An 18416-nucleotide genomic window follows, 5' to 3' on the forward strand; every position below is an offset into this window, starting at 1 on the left:
GGAGCAGGAGCTTGGAAATTTGGTTTAACCTCCAGTCCTTTTACTTGTGTGGCCTTCCTTCTGTTGATGTCTGTAACTATTGAAACCAAGGGAGACCTGACCAGTGGGCTGTGTTCAGAATCCATAGAGGGTTACATGAAAAAAAAATGGCAACCTCAAAAGCATCTTATTACCTTTCAAAGATGCTGCTGTTCCGGTGGGCTTAGAAAGTATTCCCATCTCAGGATTGCTTTCGGAATTCATTCTCTTCTCAACGTCCCTTTCCTAACCGACCCCTCAAAAGCAAAACATTGTCTGGTCTGGTGGCGAGCTTACACTGCACCCTCCCTGTCCCCCATCACATAAAGAAAAGCTGTGCAGATTTGGGGCAGAGGCTCCTGTTTAAAATGAATGGCGTGACTGACTTGTGGGGGGGGGGGAGGGAGGGAAGGTGCTAAGGGCAGCAGAGAGGCGGCTTTCCTCAGAGCAGGACCCATGTCATCCCTGGGGGTCACTCCCTGTTTAATGACTTTTTTTTTTTCACTTTGAGAATCCCCTAGCATTGGATATTTTTATTCTTCCTATTTTTCCAGTTTTAGTTTTCTGTCTCTTGCAACTTAAATGAGGAAATGATCCCTTCTCATGGACTATTTTGCCCCGACTTCAAAGAGTAGGTCGGCTTTAAAGATATTTTAATTTGATGTTATCTCATGCATGCATATGTATGGCGGGGGGTGTCTGTGTCAGCCTGTACATGCCACGACAGACATATGGAGGTCAGAAGACAACTTCAAGGAGTCAATTCTATCCTCCAGGGATCAAACTCAGATCAAACTTTTGTTGAGCTGTCTCTCCCACCCCAGCCCTGTACCTATGGTGCTATGCTATGGGTCCTACACCTCGATGTAAATTGGGTGGGGCTTTAAGAAGCAGCGCAGGGATCCTGACATGTCCTTGTTGCCAGCCATGACTTGTTAAGATTCTGGCCTTAGGGACCGGGCACCCTGGATTCTTGTCTGCTAGAAGAGCTGGCTCCCATGCCTGGGCTGAGTGGCTCAGATTCCCATCAGTCTCCTATTGCCCCAGAGTGCCCCTGGGTCTTACTGTTGGGGTGGTTGCCTTAGCCAGTGTCCCACCTCCAGGGACCCTATTTATGCTTCTAAAGCCCTTGAGTAAACCTGTTGCCCCATCCTACTACACATGTCTCGGTTTCCTGATGCTCTGGTACCTGTGGACGCCTGATGCTTCTGGGAAGCTTTGGTGCCTTAGATATCCTTGCCAGGGCTCTGAGCTCATGTTTGAAACCCCAGGGCAGGAGGTGCAGCTGTAGACAGCTCAGCAAGGGCAGGGCAGCTCCAGGGAGTTTATGCATGTGGCAACTTTTACAGGAGAGCTTGGGATGGAGGCTAAGAGACATCAGTCCTCGTGAAAAGGAAGAAGGTGGGACTCTTTCTTTCAAAGGGAGCGATACTATGTACTGTTTATATCATGGAGATCATACTCACCCTTGCCTGGATGTTGAAGTAATGCATTATTAGGTCATTTCATTCAGGATGCCCTGTGCTGTCTTGGGCCCAAAGTACAAAATGCAATACAAATAAAGATCTAAACATGAAAGAGCAAGGTAAAAGTTCTTCGAGGAGAGAAAAAGCTTGGGGAATATTAGCCACAAAGAGAGAAAGCAAGGGAGAGAGCGAGAGAGAGAGAGAGAGAGAGAGAGAGAGAGAGAGAGAGACAGAGACAGAGACAGAGACAGAGAGACAGAGAGAATTGTTAGTACCATAAAAAATATTATCTGAGCCGGGCGTGGTGGTGCACGCCTTTAATCCCAGCACTTGGGAGGCAGAGGCAGGTGGGTTTCTGAGTTTGGGGCCAGCCTGGTCTACAGAGTGAGTTCTGGGACAGCCAGGGCTATACAGAGAAACCCTGTCTCAAAACAAACAAACAAACAAACAAACAAAAAATTATCTGTAGAGAAACTCACAGAAGAATTTACAGATATAAGAGACAAGGAGAAAATATTTGCAACACATGGAACAGAATCTTGTAGCCATCAAATATAAATATTTCTCATAGATGCATCAGAAGTTCATGGAAAAGAAAAACTACAAATAGATCAAAGCAAATTAGTTATAAGAAAGGGAAGTATAAATTACCAGAAGTCCAGAAAAAGATCAGAAACTGCCAGCAATTGGAAGAGACAGTACAAAAATCAAAATAAATAAAGATAAGGTATTGTTGTTGATGCTTGATTTCTACGGAGCCCCGTCATAGGAGAGGCTGGTATCACCTCAGCAACTTTCTGCCTTGTCCCCTCCGGTGCTGAGCAGGTTTGTACCTGATTTGGCCATCTTGCCTGGCAGTGTGCACAGGTTTGCCTACTGGTGTAAGTGACAAGAGGCTGGAGAGATGGCGCATCCGTTAGGAGCTCATGTTCTTGCAGAGGACCAAAGGGCACACTTCTTGGCACCCAAGTTGTATAGCTCACAGCCACCTGTAGATGCAGCTCTGGGGTATCTGGTGCCCTCTTCTGACCTCTGCAGGAACATAGGAACATAGATAGCTACAGACACATATACATAATTTTTTAATTAAATATTTTGCAAAAAAAAAAAAAGGGCAAGTTTTCAGTGATAATGAAGGTGTAGGGTGTAGGTGACAGGCTTTTCATCAGGTGGTTCTTAAACCACATCTTCAAAATGGTTGCCCATTTGAAATCACACTTCACTTTTAAGGAGTCGTTCTTGATAGATTACTGACAAATGTGTGCCAGCACTCACATATACGCATAGCATCTCTTTACTTCTCTTCACCTCTTAATAATTTGGTCATAATTAAAAGGAGGCAGTATTTATTTAGTGGGCATGCTAACCAGACCTGACTTCCTACCAGGATGGCGTGGAGCGGATACGGTCAGGGAGGGCGAAGGGCTTCAGCCCCATTAGACTGCTTTCTTCTATGACGCTTAACTTTTCAGTCTTTTATAGAGTAGTTTAAACATTTCTATAATAAGATTGTCTTCAGATGGGATTCATTTATACAGAGAGGCCCATGGAATTATGAAGACACAACTTGATTTCCTTTGCTGTGTCTTCACAGGCTTCCATGTTCAGGAAAAAGGCAATGTAGAAAGAGCTGTCGAGAGAAGGGTTAAGCGGAGGCCCTCGAGGCTGTCTTGTGGTTGTCATCCGTTTCTCTCTGCTCTGAGTCTGCTAAGCGACATGATCTTTTAACAAAAAAGGAAACACTGGTAAACATGAGGGAATGCTTTAACCTGAAGGGCAGTTTGTGACAACTGTGGTGTTTCTCTGTAAAATATAAAGTTGGTCAAACTGGAACATTATGTAGGATTCCATCTTCATGCTGAAGCTTACTTTGGCCAGAACAGAATGAATGTCCCTGCCTTCTTCACGCTGTGCACGGAGGTGTCTGTCCTTGGAGTTTTGACTGGATGTGTGGCATAGATCCCTAGGGCTCTGCAGGTGTTCTTACTGTCCCCTGCATGCAGTGGAGGTCTGTCTTGCCAGTAATTGCCGTCCCCAGGGAAAGCCTACTCGGAGTCGTGGGCATGAGTACCTTCTCTGAGCCTGAGTATGTTCCTGAGTCGGTCTTTGTTCTTCCTTTTCCTGTTGAAGTTCTTTTACTACCTGTCAGGCACCACCACACGTTAGATACTGAGAACGCAATGTAAGCCACAGCAGACTTGTGATCAGAGCGTCGGGAGAAACGCTGACTGTACACACCCAGCTCGATAGCGTGGCAGGAATGCTGAATCAGAGAGGGACACTAGACATGCATATGCGTGGCGTATTAATGACGGGAGGAACTCATTTGTAATGTTAGCGTTGGAACTGGGAACCTTACCACTCAGACACTGAGCCTGTGGGATGGGGCTATGCTTTCTAAGTCACTCACAAAGGCGGATCCTCCCAGGACTGGAAGCTGGAGCTGGCCCCTTAATATGATGTTTTTTTTTTTTTTTTTCTTTAACGCACAGTTGCGCTCTGGGAAATTTGTCTCAACTGAAGGGATGAGTTCACTTTCTGGAGAGGTTATGTAGGTGTGCTAGTGGGGGCAGCTTCAGTCCCGAGAGACTTTCTCAACTCTGCTGGAACGGAGAGAGATGGTGGGTGTTGCCTGACAGGAAGCGAATTGCAGAGACAGTCTGAGCTGTCCTGAGGTTGGCCCAACATGAACAGGTGCCGATTTAACAGCTGCCTGTGGTGAGCTCATACGGCTGACCTTGAACTCCACTGTGTCAGTGAGGGAAGTTGTAGCCAAAACCCTGGCGGTCTGGTAGGGCCAGCAAAACATTTTCTTTAAGGCCTTATGTTGGAAGGCCAGGTCTTTGAACTTCACCAAGCTGAGTGACAGAGATCTGTGGGGCAGGGCGCTCCCAGACTCTCCCTTTGTGCAAAAAGCTACAGTACGAAAGGCCTGCAAGTGACCTACAGCATCTGCAGGCAGAGTTCAAGCATCACCCCTGGCCCAACCATGCAGCCGTTTTATGACTGCATTTTCTTCTCTTCCAAAATGTAGCCATAGCTTCTTTCTCTCTCCCTCACGGATGTCTGGGAAGGGGGTCGTGACTGCCTGCGGCTGCAGGAACCGTAAGTCAGAAAGTCACACAGGTGCCCGGGGCCATTGCTCACAATCCTCCTCCTTTCCTTGCAGCCGAGCTGGAATTCGCGCAGATCCTTATCATTGTCGTGGTGGTGACAGTGATGGTGGTGGTCGTTGTCTGCCTATTGAACCACTACAAAGTCTCCACACGTTCCTTCATCAACCGCCCCAACCAGAGCCAGAGACAGGAGGACGGGCTGCAGCCGGTAAGTGTGTGGGCCTGGGTCATCTGGAATGCCCCTGGCGAATGCCCCAGACAGGGTACGGCAAGAGCTAGAGGGTAGGATAGCCCACCTGTCGGCTCACTGCGGTACAGAGTGCAAACCTTGCTGCACACGTTGTATGTATACAGCTCAGGGACTTCTCACGTAGAGCCAGTATCCAGCCAGGAAAGGGACATAAAAGCCCTCTAACAGCTTGCTCAGGTCTTTTCATCTGTGAAAGTCGCCCCTGCCTGATTATTGGCCATTAGCCCTAATTAGTTCTGCTAGCCGTGGTCTTGACACCCATGCCCCATCTTGTGTGTCTGGTTTCCTTCGGGCAGCTCTACGTTATATACAGCTCTTTGCTTGGATCTGGTCCTGGAGTTGGTCCGGGGATACATTAGCAGATGTGTCTGTGGCTCTCGGATGCAACCCAGCTGGAAGGGACCGTGGGATGTGTGCCTCCTTCGATGGAATGAGGTGGGGTGCCACAAGCTATCCAGTGAGGCGCCTCACTTTGGACTCTTCAGAGCTTCCTATCTCTTGCCCTCAGCCTCTTGCTTCTCCTCATAAAACAGTGTGATGGATGGCTAAGCCGTAATCAAACCTGGGAAGCCAGGGGCTGCTGGGACATCATGTTCTCCACCTGTCTTGCAATCTGTACATAAATTCTGGTGACTTTTAGCAAGAGACATGGACATAGTGCCTTTAGCTGAATTTAGATTCTTACTGTTGGCATAGGACATAGGAGGTATCGAGTTTTCCTCTTCCATCCTTTTCTGAGTAGCAGGAGAGACATACTTTGTGGATTGTCCTTTATTAGGGACCGGGGATGCTGGTCACTTCCCAAGGGAGGAAGGCCTGTTAGGGAAGGCTGTTGTGAGTGGGGGGAATAGCCATTGTAACGGGCAGTGTGGAATGGCAGCTCTGCCTGGGATAACTCTCAACAGGGCAGCATCTTGCTTGCCCGGGGAGCCTAATGGCTTGGTGGTTTTTGGGGGCAGAGGCAAGCACAACAGGGAGTAGGGTGTGTGTGTGTGAGAGAGAGAGAGAGAGAGAGAGTGTGTGTGTGTGTGTGTGTGTGTGTGTGTGAGTGTGTGTGTGTGTGTGTGTGTGTGTATGTGTACTGTATCCACTCCACAGCTGGAAGTCCAGGCTGGGACAGTAGCAGCAGACAGGATTTGGTCTCACAGTCTCACTTCCTGTCAGCATCTTCATTTTCCCTTGCTGCCTTCCTCAGTCTCTCCTGGGTCCCAGTTTTGCCTGCCAGCTCCTCTGGGTCTGCTTGGGTAGACCAGATATTTTTCTACCCTACCATGGCATTCTGGGCCTTGTCCTCTGGTATCCACCCTGACACTCAGGATCACTGTGCAAAGGGCAGCTCAGATCTTGAAAGAGAGAACAAATCCAAAGTCCTGAGCTCAAAGAAAGAGGATGAGGAAAATCTCTTTGCAGTGGTCATTAGAGGGCCACACAGGGTCTTTGCCTTAATATAATGCTAGCCACTCCTTGGCAGATGTGGTACAACTCTCTCACACTGCCACCAAACAAGAGGCTGATGCATTCAGGTATGTGCGAATTACCAGCAATGCTTCAGTCCTGGGTATTAGCATTACTCACAAAGTAAGACTTAGCCTAGTTTCTGGCTCTAAAATGTCCAATCTTCCCGTCTTGCACTTTGTGCTCTAGGAGTCCCCAGGTACTCGGGGTTCCAGTATGGGCCCTTTGCCTAGGCCCTTCCCTTGGTCTTTTGTGTCTCCACCATGCAGCCCCAGCCTCATCCTCTCTTGCTGCCACTGCCCTTAGGCGTTGCATCCTGGCTATATGCACCATGGGATAACCAGGAGGTATAGCAGGAAGACAGCTTGACTGGTGCAAGAAACAGTTCTCATTTGGCTTTACTTGGAAAGGGCCTTCTTTGCCTGGTAGTCTACCCCGTGCTGGTCTCTCTGGGAGCTTGGGGACCACTAGCCAGGAAGTGGTAGCTTGCTGATTGTCAGGGCCTTCCTTTTCTGGAAAGTGAGAAGGTGACTTTGAGGGGTCCTTCTAGGATGTACACTGAGGAACAACGAAGACAGTCAGTAATTGGTGAATTTTATCTACCGAGGGGGTCTCTGTTAGCAGGTGTAGGTGGTGTGCTGAGATCTGGGATCTGCCGCCAGGGTGGAGCCTGGAGAGAGGCGTGCCTTTTGTACCTGTGTTTATAACATGGCTGTGAGGATGGTGTGAGCTGCCACATAACTCTTTTCACTTTTCTCTGAGCCATCCAGAGGTGAGTGCCATCCCTCCCCAGGGTCTACCTATTCTTTCTCTGTTAATCACAACAGTAGATATTGCCCAGCTCAGGGCTGGGCTCGATCCCGTGTTCAAACAATTCAAGGTGTGTTTCAACACCGTAACGGAGGGCGCTTCGGCCTTAGACTGCAGCTCTGCTTCCTGAGGGGGGCTATCTGCATAGCTTGTGGCTCTAAATGAGCGATAAAGTGGATGAGTAGGGAACAAACCTTCCTTGTGTCTTCACACACCTGAGTTTCTGTCCTTTCTACCTCCCCCCCCCCCCCCACACACACACCAACTCCTTCCTTGAAGTGTTGCTTCCTTCTGACGGCTGGAAAAGCAGATCACTCCTCTGTATGTCTGCCTCTCAGCCAGGGGATGTCCTGTAGAGGCTGGGGTGGTGTTACATCGAGGATGCGGTGCTACAGAGCTAGTCTGGTCATCCTCTAGTACACTGGGTCTCCACAACCGGCAACCCAGAGAAACTGACCTTAGCGCTGAGTACCACCTGCCCAGGCACACTGTTGACCAAGGCCACCATCTCATGAGCACAGTGCTCCTGGCTGCTTTGATGTGCCCACAAGGGTGAAGGGCACCCTTCTCCTGTATTCCCAGGACATAGCTGTTTGGAGACTCTGCCTGTAGACACTTTCCCTAGTCATTTCCACCCACCTCTGTTCACCTCTCCCATCCCTGGACCTCATCATAGCCAGGACAGCAAAGCGACCAGGCGAGAGCAGCCGACTCATCCTTGGCTGAGGTCAGGGCTGCTCTTGATCCTACTGGGGATGCTTAGGCCAACCCAGTGCCTGTGTTTATGTAGCGTACATGATAACCCATTGTCTCCTCTACTTCAGTGATTGCCCGGGCTGGACAGCTTCTAGTTGCTTTTCCAGGTTGCCTCCCCTTGCCCTCTCAGTATGATAGCCTGTGTTTACCGTCTTCCTGCCAAGAGCTAGCAGAAGCTTGGCAGTCACATCATGGAGGAGAGGATGCTGTGCTCTCGTTCACATCACTTGGCCAAGTTGCCCCTGCATGGGATGTTGGTTAGTGGAACTTGGGACAGAGTGGCAAATGAGGATGAATGTGTATGTTCACTGTGCCTCTGTCCTGTGGCGTCATATCTGTTATCTAAGCCCTGTCCCTAGATCCAGAAGCACCCTTGTTTAGCTAGCACTGACAGCCCCCAGGATCACCTCCCCTAGTAGTGTGGGCAAGTATCTCAGACACCCTGCTACTTGGCAGCTTGTAGGTGCAGAAGGTCCCTGCCAGCCTTTCAGAAGGGAACCTCTCATTGTTCTGAGCCTGAGTGTTGCAGAGACACTTCATGTGTGGGGTCTTTTGCTTCCATATTACAGAGCCATGTGAGATCTTTAGTGGGATTATAATGCTTTGTTCATGTTGAGAAAGCAAGAGACACCTCTCTTCTCATTAGCTGACAGTTGGCTTTGACCCAAAGGAAAAGCCAGGATGAAATGACTGTCCTCCTTAGATCTGATTGGCTGTTTGATAGCCTCGTGTCAGTCATCTGAGAGGAAATCCGGACTGAGGAATTGCCTCCTCGATCAGATTGGTGTGTGGGGGTTGGCTTGGTTGTTCCTGGATGCAGGAGGGCCCAGGGCGAGTGGTGCCATTCTTTGGCAGATGGTCCTGGGGTGCATAAGAATGTTAGCTGAGCATGAGCGAGAGAGAACCAGCAATGGTATTCCGCCATGCTTCGAGCTCCTACCTGAGTTCTTGCCCCAATACTTCCCTCAGTGACGCACTGTGACCTGGAAGTGTACGGCACATAACTCCTTTTCTTCCCTGCGTTGCTTTTGGTCAGAGTAGGTTTTGTTTTGTTTTGTTTTGTTTTGTTTTGTTTTGTTTTGTTTTGTTTTGTTTTGTTTTGTTGTTTTTTAACAACAGCAGAAATCAAACTAGAAAATGAAGAGAACAGAATCTCAAAAGCTTGACTGGCCTCGATGGCTGGGGACAGTCCTGTGAGATGACACTGGCTGTCCAACTGTTCTTGGCCCATGAGTCCTCCCTCCCAATCTTGAGGGATGTCACAGAGACGGCACATGCTGCTCCTACCTCCATAACCATCCTTTCTCCTGTTGCCAACAACCCTTGCCCCTTTGTTCTTTGTTTGAGACAATGCAGGTGTGAAGTATAAGGAGAGGGCTCCTTGTGCCTGAGGCCTGTCCTCAGATGTGTGTGCCAGGGCTGTCGCGGAATGGGGTCATATGGCCAGTGAAAGTCACTGGACAGAAATGAATGCAAGCAGCTCAGGCTTAAATTAAAGGAAAAAGTGAAGGCTCAAATGATGGCCAGCAGCAGGAGATAGGTTTGTAACACAAATGTCCTTTTAGTTTTTCTCAAGGCAACCTCAACACATTTACAGATGCCTTGTTTGTGTGGCTTAGAGCTTAGAGACCATCTAGATTGCTTTCCGTTGTCTTAAAATACCAAATAACAGGGAACCAATAGAAGGGCCTAGGTATTCCAGACCTGACCCTAAGGGAGATTTACCAGAATTGCCTAGGCCAGTGGCTCTCAACCTTCCTAATGCTGTGACCCTTTGATACAGCTCCTCATGTTGTGGTGACCCCCAACCCACAATAACTTATTTCATTGCTACTTCATAACTGTAATCTTGCTACTGTTGTGAATCATAATGTAAATATCTGATATGCAATCCCCAAAGGGGTCACGACCTTTGTTGTTGAGAACTACTGGTCTAGGCTTTTCCAGCTGGAGGGATCTGAGAGGTCCTTTCTGACAGCTGTACCCCTGCCTGGTGGGTCCTGCTAACCCCATCCCCACAGCCCAGGGTTTGTGGCCAGTAGGTACGCAGAGGTGGCTGGCCTCAGGTGCAGGGGCAGGAGCTTTACTCAGTTTGAGCCATATGAGATATTATACGCTGAGCCACTCTTGACTTGTAGAAACATAAATCCCAATTGAAAAGTTAGCGGGAAGAGTTACAGCACACACTTCTTCATTACCAGTTGCTACGGGTGCTTGGTCAGTGGTGCAGAGTCAGACGTCTGGGCTTCTGCACAGAGACTCTGCAGCAGCAGTAGCTTGGGAAGGATGAGTATCTGCCTAGCAGTCCGGCCTCGAGGCCATGTCTTTTGTCTCCCTGGATGCTGGGAAAGAGAACCAGGCCTCTGTAGGCCTCTGCCAATGCAATGTACTCCTCAGCCCCCACACACCTTGGTCTATACACTGAAGAAAGTATATATGTGACCCCCCCAGAGCGTGGGCGGAGCCGTTTGCCCCCCTGATAGAAGCTGACCCAATTGTTAAGAATTGGGCGATAGCACACAAACTGTGGAATTTAAATCTCCTCTGGCATGTTGGGCCACCCCAGCCTTTCAGGGTGGGCTCCAGAGCAGATGCCCCAGGAGATGGGCCAGCATACATCTGTGGATGTAATTCTGTTTTGGGTTTGGATCCTGAGTCCTGTAGCAGTGTCATAGTTACCTACTGGTTTGCAGCCTTGTGGTAGGTTTGTGTGTAGGGACGTGTTAAAAGTGTTTTTAAAGCATTTTTTAACTATGTGTTTGTGAGTATTTGCCTGCATGTATATATGCCTGTGCATGACTGCTGTGGGTGGGGGGTCAGAAGGGGGGGGACTGGAACTGGAGTTGTGAATGGTTGTAAGCCACCACGCGTGTGCTCAGAATTGACCTCTGTAAAAGCATCAGGGGCTCTGAATCACTGAGTTCTCTCTCCAGGTCCTCAATGCTTACTTGTTGACAGGGTCTCACACTACAGTCCAGTCTGGACTTGAACTCACGCCCCCTGCCTCAGCCTCCCAAGTGCTGGGATCATGGGCATGAGCCGCAACACCTGGCATGGGAGCTTTTTTAAAAAAAAATTTATTTTATGTTTTTAAAGAAAACAGTGTTTAGCACATGAAGGAAACAAAAAGTGAATTAAGAGGGCTTCCGATGTCCAGAAACCAAATCAAACCAAATGGCACACATGCCCTTGTGACAGTAAAGACAGTTTCTGCTCTTTCAGGAGTGAAGCCTGTGTCTGTGTCAACAAAGTGCGGCACATCCTGTGACTGTCCTGACAGGCCATTTAGTCATCTTCTCAGGACAGGGCCTTCTGCTCTGTGGCCAAAGCCTGTGAGTGAGAACACAGGGCTGGCTGTGGGCTCTTGTGCTGTCTGCAGCTTGCCCTACCACCAGCAGCCTCTGGAAGCCTTAGGAGTAAAGGAAGATAGAAGTCAGAAGTGCTGGACAGCGGATATATCTCGGTATATCTCAGTGGCTCAGCTGTCACTGCTAGCAGGACCTTCCAGGACATGCTCAGCATGGCAGGCACCTTTCTCAGCCTCCTTGTGCCTTCATTTGTCCCTCCCTAGGCAGAGGCTCTGAGGTGGGTCCCATACCCATAGGAATATTGGAAACCCACAGACTAGGCTCTGGTCCAGAGAAGGGCACAGGGAGTGGAGGGGGGGGGGCTGGCTACCACATCTCTACCCCTCCCCCCCCAAAGAAACCAAAGAATGCCTCCTCCTTTTCTACCTACATTAGACTGTGTTTAGAAAAGTATTTGCAAACGGAAGGAAGAAACTATTTTCGGTTGGGTCTTTACTAAATGATGCCATTGTTATAGTCCTAAAGAGTGTGGCAGAGGACGGTCTGGTAGAGTTGACGGATAGAAGATGATGTCAGGGGGCAACTTCCCTGACAGTGATATCCCTGCACCCTTAAACTAGACGGGGCTGGTGTCCACATTGTCCAGCCTCTATTCGCCGCTCTCTAAGCACCAGAGCAGGTAGGCAGGGCATGACAGCGCTTACCCAGATACTCTCAACACCAGCTTCCTCTCGATGGTTACATTGTCTACCAGGAAGAGCTTCAGCTGCCAGGTGGCCCCTGGAAGGGTTTCACCTTTTGGTCTCTCTGTCTGGAGCCCAAGAACAGATTAAGTCACAATGTATCCCTTCAAGTATGGGAGGGTGAAAAGCGGAGTGTGGTGGAGATGCAGCCAGTTCCCCTCTGAAGCAGCTCACGTGGACATTTTCAGTAGCCTGGTTTACACTGGAAGCCATGTAACGTACACCCTCCTCTTAATGCACCATTAAGAGCGCCTTGGCTTTCAGAATAACCTTAGCATTACCGTTATGGCTTACAGGTTCTTTACTTTTCATATCAAGGAAAACTGTTTTCTTCTTCTCCACGATGGCAAGTCTCCATTCTTCTGTTTGTTTTCTGAGGATAGATTTGAGCTTTGGTATCATCCACAATCTATTTAGAATGAAGTCCTATGGATGACTGAGGGTTGGTAGAGGGTACCAGGTTGGTGCAATGCCAGGTGACTCGGGAAGATGATGCTCTCCAAGTCACAAGCCAGGCCACACCAAGATCAGACAGGACCCACAACAAACCGATGCTGCTTCCAGAAGGCAACGGAGACAACAGTACCTCAGCTGCATTGTCCCATGATGCAGGGCTGGAGAGGTGGCTCAGTGGCTAAGAGCACTTGCTGCTCTTCCGAACACCTGGGGTCTGTTTCCAGCCCTCATGTAGCAGGGCTTAAAATTGCCTGTAACTCCAACTCCCAGGATCTGATACCCTTTTCTGGCATCTACTTACCTGCATATATAAGGTATACACCTCCCCCAACACACACACACACACACACACACACACACACACACACACACACAAATACACACAAGTAAAAGTAAAAAAGAAATCTTAAAGCCAGCCATGGTGAGAAATGTATGTATGGTGAATTCTAGACCAACCTGAGTTCCATACAAGAGACCCTTTCTTTTCAAAACTAAAAATCCTCTTTTCACATAACAAAGGATGAAGGCAAAACCAATACTGTTCTGGTTATCTTTAGCTCCCAGGGAACTAGTTTGGCATTGGTTTGTATTGGTGCAACAATATGTAAAAATAACATGTTAAAAGAATACTTGTGAAAGTCTAAACTTTTATTTATTATTATAGGCAGGGTCATACGCCACGGCACCTGTGGAAGTGAGGGGACATTCCTCAGGAGTCGGGTCTCTCTTGCCACTGTGTGTTTCAGGGTTAGAACTCGGCTCCTCACACCTGCACAGCAAGCCCTTTTACCCACTGAACCACTCGACCCCCTCCCCCACCCCATATTAAATAAACAAGACTTTAGTAGCCTTTTAAGTTTATAAGGCATTACTATAACTCCTATGGTAATTTTTTCCTTGGTATGGTTGTAGGAAAGGTCTCAAAGGTTTCTCAATTATTTGGAAACTCTAGGTGGCCTTTACTGAAGAGTCCACCTCCTCTCTAGGGCTGGCTTCTGGCTAGAAGTTAACCTACTGCCAGCTCTGGGCCATGAGTAAACCCTTCCCCTCTGGGCAAAGAAGGGACTGGAGCTGGAAGCCTGCCAAAGCCGAACAGTCTTCCTGTCCCCTAAGCTTTCTTATTTCTGGCTGGAATTTATTGGAGTGTGGTGGTTTTCCCCAGCCCCAGTTCCCCTCAACCCCCTCTAGGCTGGGGGAAGCACCTGGTGGCTTCTTTTCTCAATCCGCTGCATTATTCTACAAATGGGAAGGATCCACATTCTCTCCCTCCCAGCAGATCTTTCTGGAAGATGTCTGTTCTCTTAAGGGATGTGCCCTAGATTGAGTAGAGTTAGGGGTCTTAAGAAGTCTGATGATAGATTCCCAAGGAGGAATAAAGGAGGCTGTGGCTGCCAGAGTACTCCCAGCCATGTAGAGGTGCTGAGTTCTAAGCTGTTACTGCCCCCTAGAGGAGAAAAGGCAGTATGGCCCTGTCTGATTTGTAGAAAGGACTATGGGGGGCTGGGGGGGGGGGACAGGAAGGAGAATTTATCTTATCAGAAAGCAAAGAAGTTGCTGACTCTCTGAAGACTGCTTCTACCTCTGATTTGAAATTCTCCCCATGGAGCTCGTGTAAAAATAGTTGTGCAATGATATGAAGCCATGTGGACACTTGATCGCTATAAGGAGCCTCTGAGAGAGAAGCCAGAATACCAAGCAGTGGTCTCACTGGTAGGTCCCACTGTTCTCTGCAGATGGTAAGGAGAGGTTATCTGAGAACACAGGCGTAAGCAAGTCCAAGCTATGATGTTGCCCTCATATGGGGTCACGGTACGTGTGGACACAAGCAGCAGGCTCTGACCTTCTCCTGGGTTAAAGCATCATCGAAGTTGTATAGAGATGAAGACAATGACAAGGGACAATGAATAACTATATAACCACAAATTGGACTCTCTAGATAAAACAGGCGATTGGTTACAGACACCTTACCAAAACTGCCTTGTGAAGAAAGAAGAAATCTGAACAAACCTCTAAGTAGTAAGAAGATGGGCGAGATGAATAGAAGCCTCCTATTATGGTCTGTTGACACACTGGAGCAATAGGTCTCTGTCTGGTGACACTTTCAGGAGGATGTAACTCTTTAGGTGAGACCTCGATGAGAGAAGAAGTGGCTTGCTATGGGTGGTTCTTGAATTTTATACCCTAGGCTTGCCCCAGGCCCTTCTCTGAGCTTCCCAGTATGGGCTAGCTCCCACTGCCATAGGCATGGACTGACCCTGTTGTCATAGCTTCCCTGCTATAGAGAGGATGCTTCTGCTTGCAACACGAGGCAAGAATACATCTTTCTTCCTTAAGTTTCTCTAGCCAAGAAAAAATAACTAATACACTTCTACGCTGGCTAATTTTATGTCAACCTGACATCATTTGGGAAAAAGGAATCCCAGTTGAGAAAACAGCCCCACCAGCTTGGCCTGTGGGCAAACCTGTGGTGTGGTTTCTTGATTGGTGGTTGATTTAGGAGAGCCCAGCTCACCATGATCGTGCCACCCCTGGGCTGGAGGTGGGTGCTCCAAGGAGGCAGGCTGAGGCATGAGGAGCAGCCAGTCAGTCAGAAGCACCTTGTGATGTCGTCTGCATCAGTGCCTGTCTCTGGGGTTCTGCCTTGAGCTCTTGCCTTGACTGCCCTCAGTGATGGGCTGTGATATGGAACTATAAGCTGAAGTAAGCCCCTCTCTCCCTTGGTAGTCTTTGGTCTTTTTTTTTTTTTAATTGTAGCAATAGGAATTTTTAGCTAAGATACCTTCCTAACACAGGGAGGTCGGATGGATGAACTGGGAAGCTCTACCAAATATGAAAGACTTGCTACCTCTCCTTCTCAAATCCTTTGAAAGAATGGAAAAAGTGGGTAAGGTTTCTTGACTCAGTCCAAGAGGCCAGCAGTCTCAATACTGAAGAAGGACATAGAAAACACGAAGCCAAGAGGAAGCCGTAAACCAGTGTCCTTTATGAATACTGACATAAACGTCTTCAAGAAAATAACAACAGAAACTTGACTTCAGCATCATTTCGAAAGAATTAGATGCCATGCATTTCAAAGAATTACACCTCATGGCCAGATGTGATTTATTCCTGGAATGTAAGGCTGGCTTAGAATTTAAAACCAGTCAACATTACACACCCCACTAACAGAATGAAGAGGCAGGCAGGAAAGAACACCCATGATCATCTAGGTCAACACAGAGGAATTACTTGATAAGATTCAACATCCTTACATAAACGTCACTTGATGAAGTGGAAAGAGAAAAAGGAAACTTCAACGCCTTAACTTCTCATTGATCTATGAGAAGCTCACAGACAAAAACATCATCAATCCACAGTAAAATACTAAAACGTTCTTCCAAGATCAGGAACAAGATAGAGATGGCTGCTTTTGCCTTATCTATTTAACATAGCATTTGTTGGAAGTTCTAGCTAAAATAGTAGGCCAGGAGAAGGAAAAGACATTTGTCTTTGAGTTGCTATTGCCCTGATGAAACACCCATAACTGAATGTGACTTGGAGAGGAAAGATTTTATTTTGTTTACACTTATATATCCACAGGTCATCACTGAAGAAGTCAGGGCAGGAGCCCAGAGGCAGGAGCTGATGCAGAGGCCGTGGAGGAAGCTGCTTATAGGCTTGTTCCTCATAGCTTGCTCATGGTTTTCTCATGGCACCCTCCATAGGCTGGGCCCTCCCATATCAATCACTAATTATGAAATGCCTTATAGGCTTGCCTACAGCCTGATCTTACGGAGGCATTTTCTCAATGGAGGCTGCCTCCTTTCAGATGACTCTAGCTTGTGTCAAGTTGATGTAAAAATAGCCAGGACCACATCCCAGTGGGAAAGGGTGGGGAAAGGTGCCCTGTTATCAGATGCCATGATCTTATACAGAAAAAACCTCGAGGAGCCTTCCGAAACAAAGAGTAAAACGCCGTAACTAAAAAGTAAAATCCAGCAGAGTAGCAGGGTACAGGATTGGCCCTCATAAGTCAGCTGCATTTCTTTGACAATGGATCGCCTGATTTCACAAGGAATTTTAGAAAGCATTTGCAGTAGACTTACCAATAGTTCAAAGTGAAATTAACAGAAGAAACTAAAGATGTAGTCTTTAATTAGACTGTCTATTACTCCAACAATCCACGGTGATTCTGATGGCTGCCAAAAATGTAAACAAGACAAGAAATGGAAAGGCATCCCATAGAGATGAATAAAATACTGACATTTTAACAGTTTTGAAAGTCTGTAGTATCCATAGATATCTACAATCCAGTGATGCTTTTTTGCAGAAATTAAAAAAAAAATCCATCTGATAACTTCTATGATATCCCTGAGAGCCATCAATAGCCAAAATGGCTTTAAAGGAGAACAACAAATTCAGGAGCTGGTCTCATAATTCTTGACCTCAAAAATCAATATGAAGCCGAGAGTAATTAAAACAGTGTAATATCGGGATAAAGGATGATGCTATGTGCTTCAGTGAAATCGATTAGACGGCTTTGAAACAAACCTTTTCAAAGATGGTCCAGAGACTGCCAACAGGGAGGCTGTGATGGTTTATATATCCTTGGACCAGGGAGTGGCACCATCTGAAGGTGTGGCCTTGTTGTAATAGGTGTGACCTGGTTGGAATGGGTGTGTCACTGTGGGTGTGGGTATAAGATCCTCACCCTAGTTGCCTGGAAGTCAGTCTTCCACTAGCAGCCTTTGGATGAAGACATAGAACTCTCAGCTCCTGCTGCACCATGCCTGCCTGGATACTGCCATGCTCCCACCTTGATGATAATGGAATGAACCTCTGAACCTGTAAGCCAGCCCCAATTAAATGTTGTTTTTTATAAGACTTGCCTTGGTCATGGTGTCTGTTCACAGCAATAAAACCCTAACTAAGACAGAAGTTGGTACCGGGAGTGGGGTATTGCTGTGATAGGCCTGACCATGCTTTTATTTGACAGAATGTGGATTTTGGGACTTTGTATTTGGAAAGCAATGGAATGCTTTAAATGGGGCTTAATGGGTCATCCTATTAGGAATATGGAAGACTTAGTTGCTGGGAGTGATTTGAACTGTGTTGACCTGGCCCAAGAGATTTCAAAGGAGAAGAATTTCAGAATGTGGTATAAAGACTGGTTTTGTGGTATTTTGGAGAAGAATGTGGCTACTTTTTACCCTTGTCTGAAAAGTTTGCCTGAGGCTAAGGTGAAGAGACTTGGATTAATTGCATTGACAAAGGAAGTTTCAAAAAAGCCCAACAGAGACTCTGGTCTCTGGTTAAGTCTCACAAAGAGAAGTTTGAACAAGCATAGCAAGCTTAGAAAGGCCAAATTTAAAATATATGGTTCGAGTATTAAAGGGGTACCAGGAAGTGAAATGGAACAAATTCCTGTGTTCTAGGAGATAACAGATTAAGGGAGTGGGACCTTGGGGCAAGATCCTACCCAGCTAAATTAAATCCAGGCATGGTGGTACACACCTTTAATCTCAGGAGACAGGCATGCTGATCTCTGCATTCAAGGTCAATCTACAAAGCAAGAACCAGGATAGCCAAGTTTAGGCAGTGAAGGATTTAGAAAACATAAAGCTAGTGATAATGTAATAGGACAAGGGGATCATGTTCTAGTTCCTGTATGCAGCAGAACTCGGCAGCTTCAGCCATGTGGCTCTGGCTCTAGAGTTAAGAATGGAAGGAACTACTGGGAAAATTGATGCTGGTTAGCTGGAGCTAAGGAATTAGCAGTGATTAAGAAGAGACCAGCATCACTGAGGTGAAATCTTCTGGAAATTGTTTTCTGGGAGCACAAAGAAGCTGTGTTCCAGAGATAACCAAGGTTGCACCTCATGCTGCGGCTAGACTTGGTAATGTGTAAGAGTCACTCAGGTGGTACTGCTTGTGAAGGAATGAAGGGATAATGGAGAGAAGCTGAGGCTTAGCACTGTGAGAGGCCAGGGAAGGCCATTGGAGAAGGTGAAGCCTCAGCTGTAGTTGATGGCCCAGGACTGAAGGGGTCATGCAAAGGA

General features: G+C 47.4%; 1 protein-coding gene across 15 annotated transcripts in view; it reads left to right on the plus strand.

The window, feature by feature from the left end:
- Nucleotides 1–18416, plus strand: part of Ldlrad4 (low density lipoprotein receptor class A domain containing 4) — a 322460-nt gene that overhangs the window by 289099 nt on the left and 14945 nt on the right. For all 15 annotated transcript variants that reach the window (XM_029472270.2, XM_085833737.1, XM_085833736.1 and 12 more), the window contains one exon: nucleotides 4654–4808. In XM_029472270.2, coding sequence (XP_029328130.1) covers nucleotides 4654–4808 — 155 coding nt within the window. The remainder of the gene's footprint in view (nucleotides 1–4653; nucleotides 4809–18416) is intronic.

This window comes from Mus caroli, unplaced genomic scaffold (genome assembly GCF_978045245.1).
Source record: "Mus caroli unplaced genomic scaffold, Mus_caroli_1 scaffold_19, whole genome shotgun sequence".
NCBI lineage: Eukaryota > Metazoa > Chordata > Mammalia > Rodentia > Muridae > Mus > Mus caroli.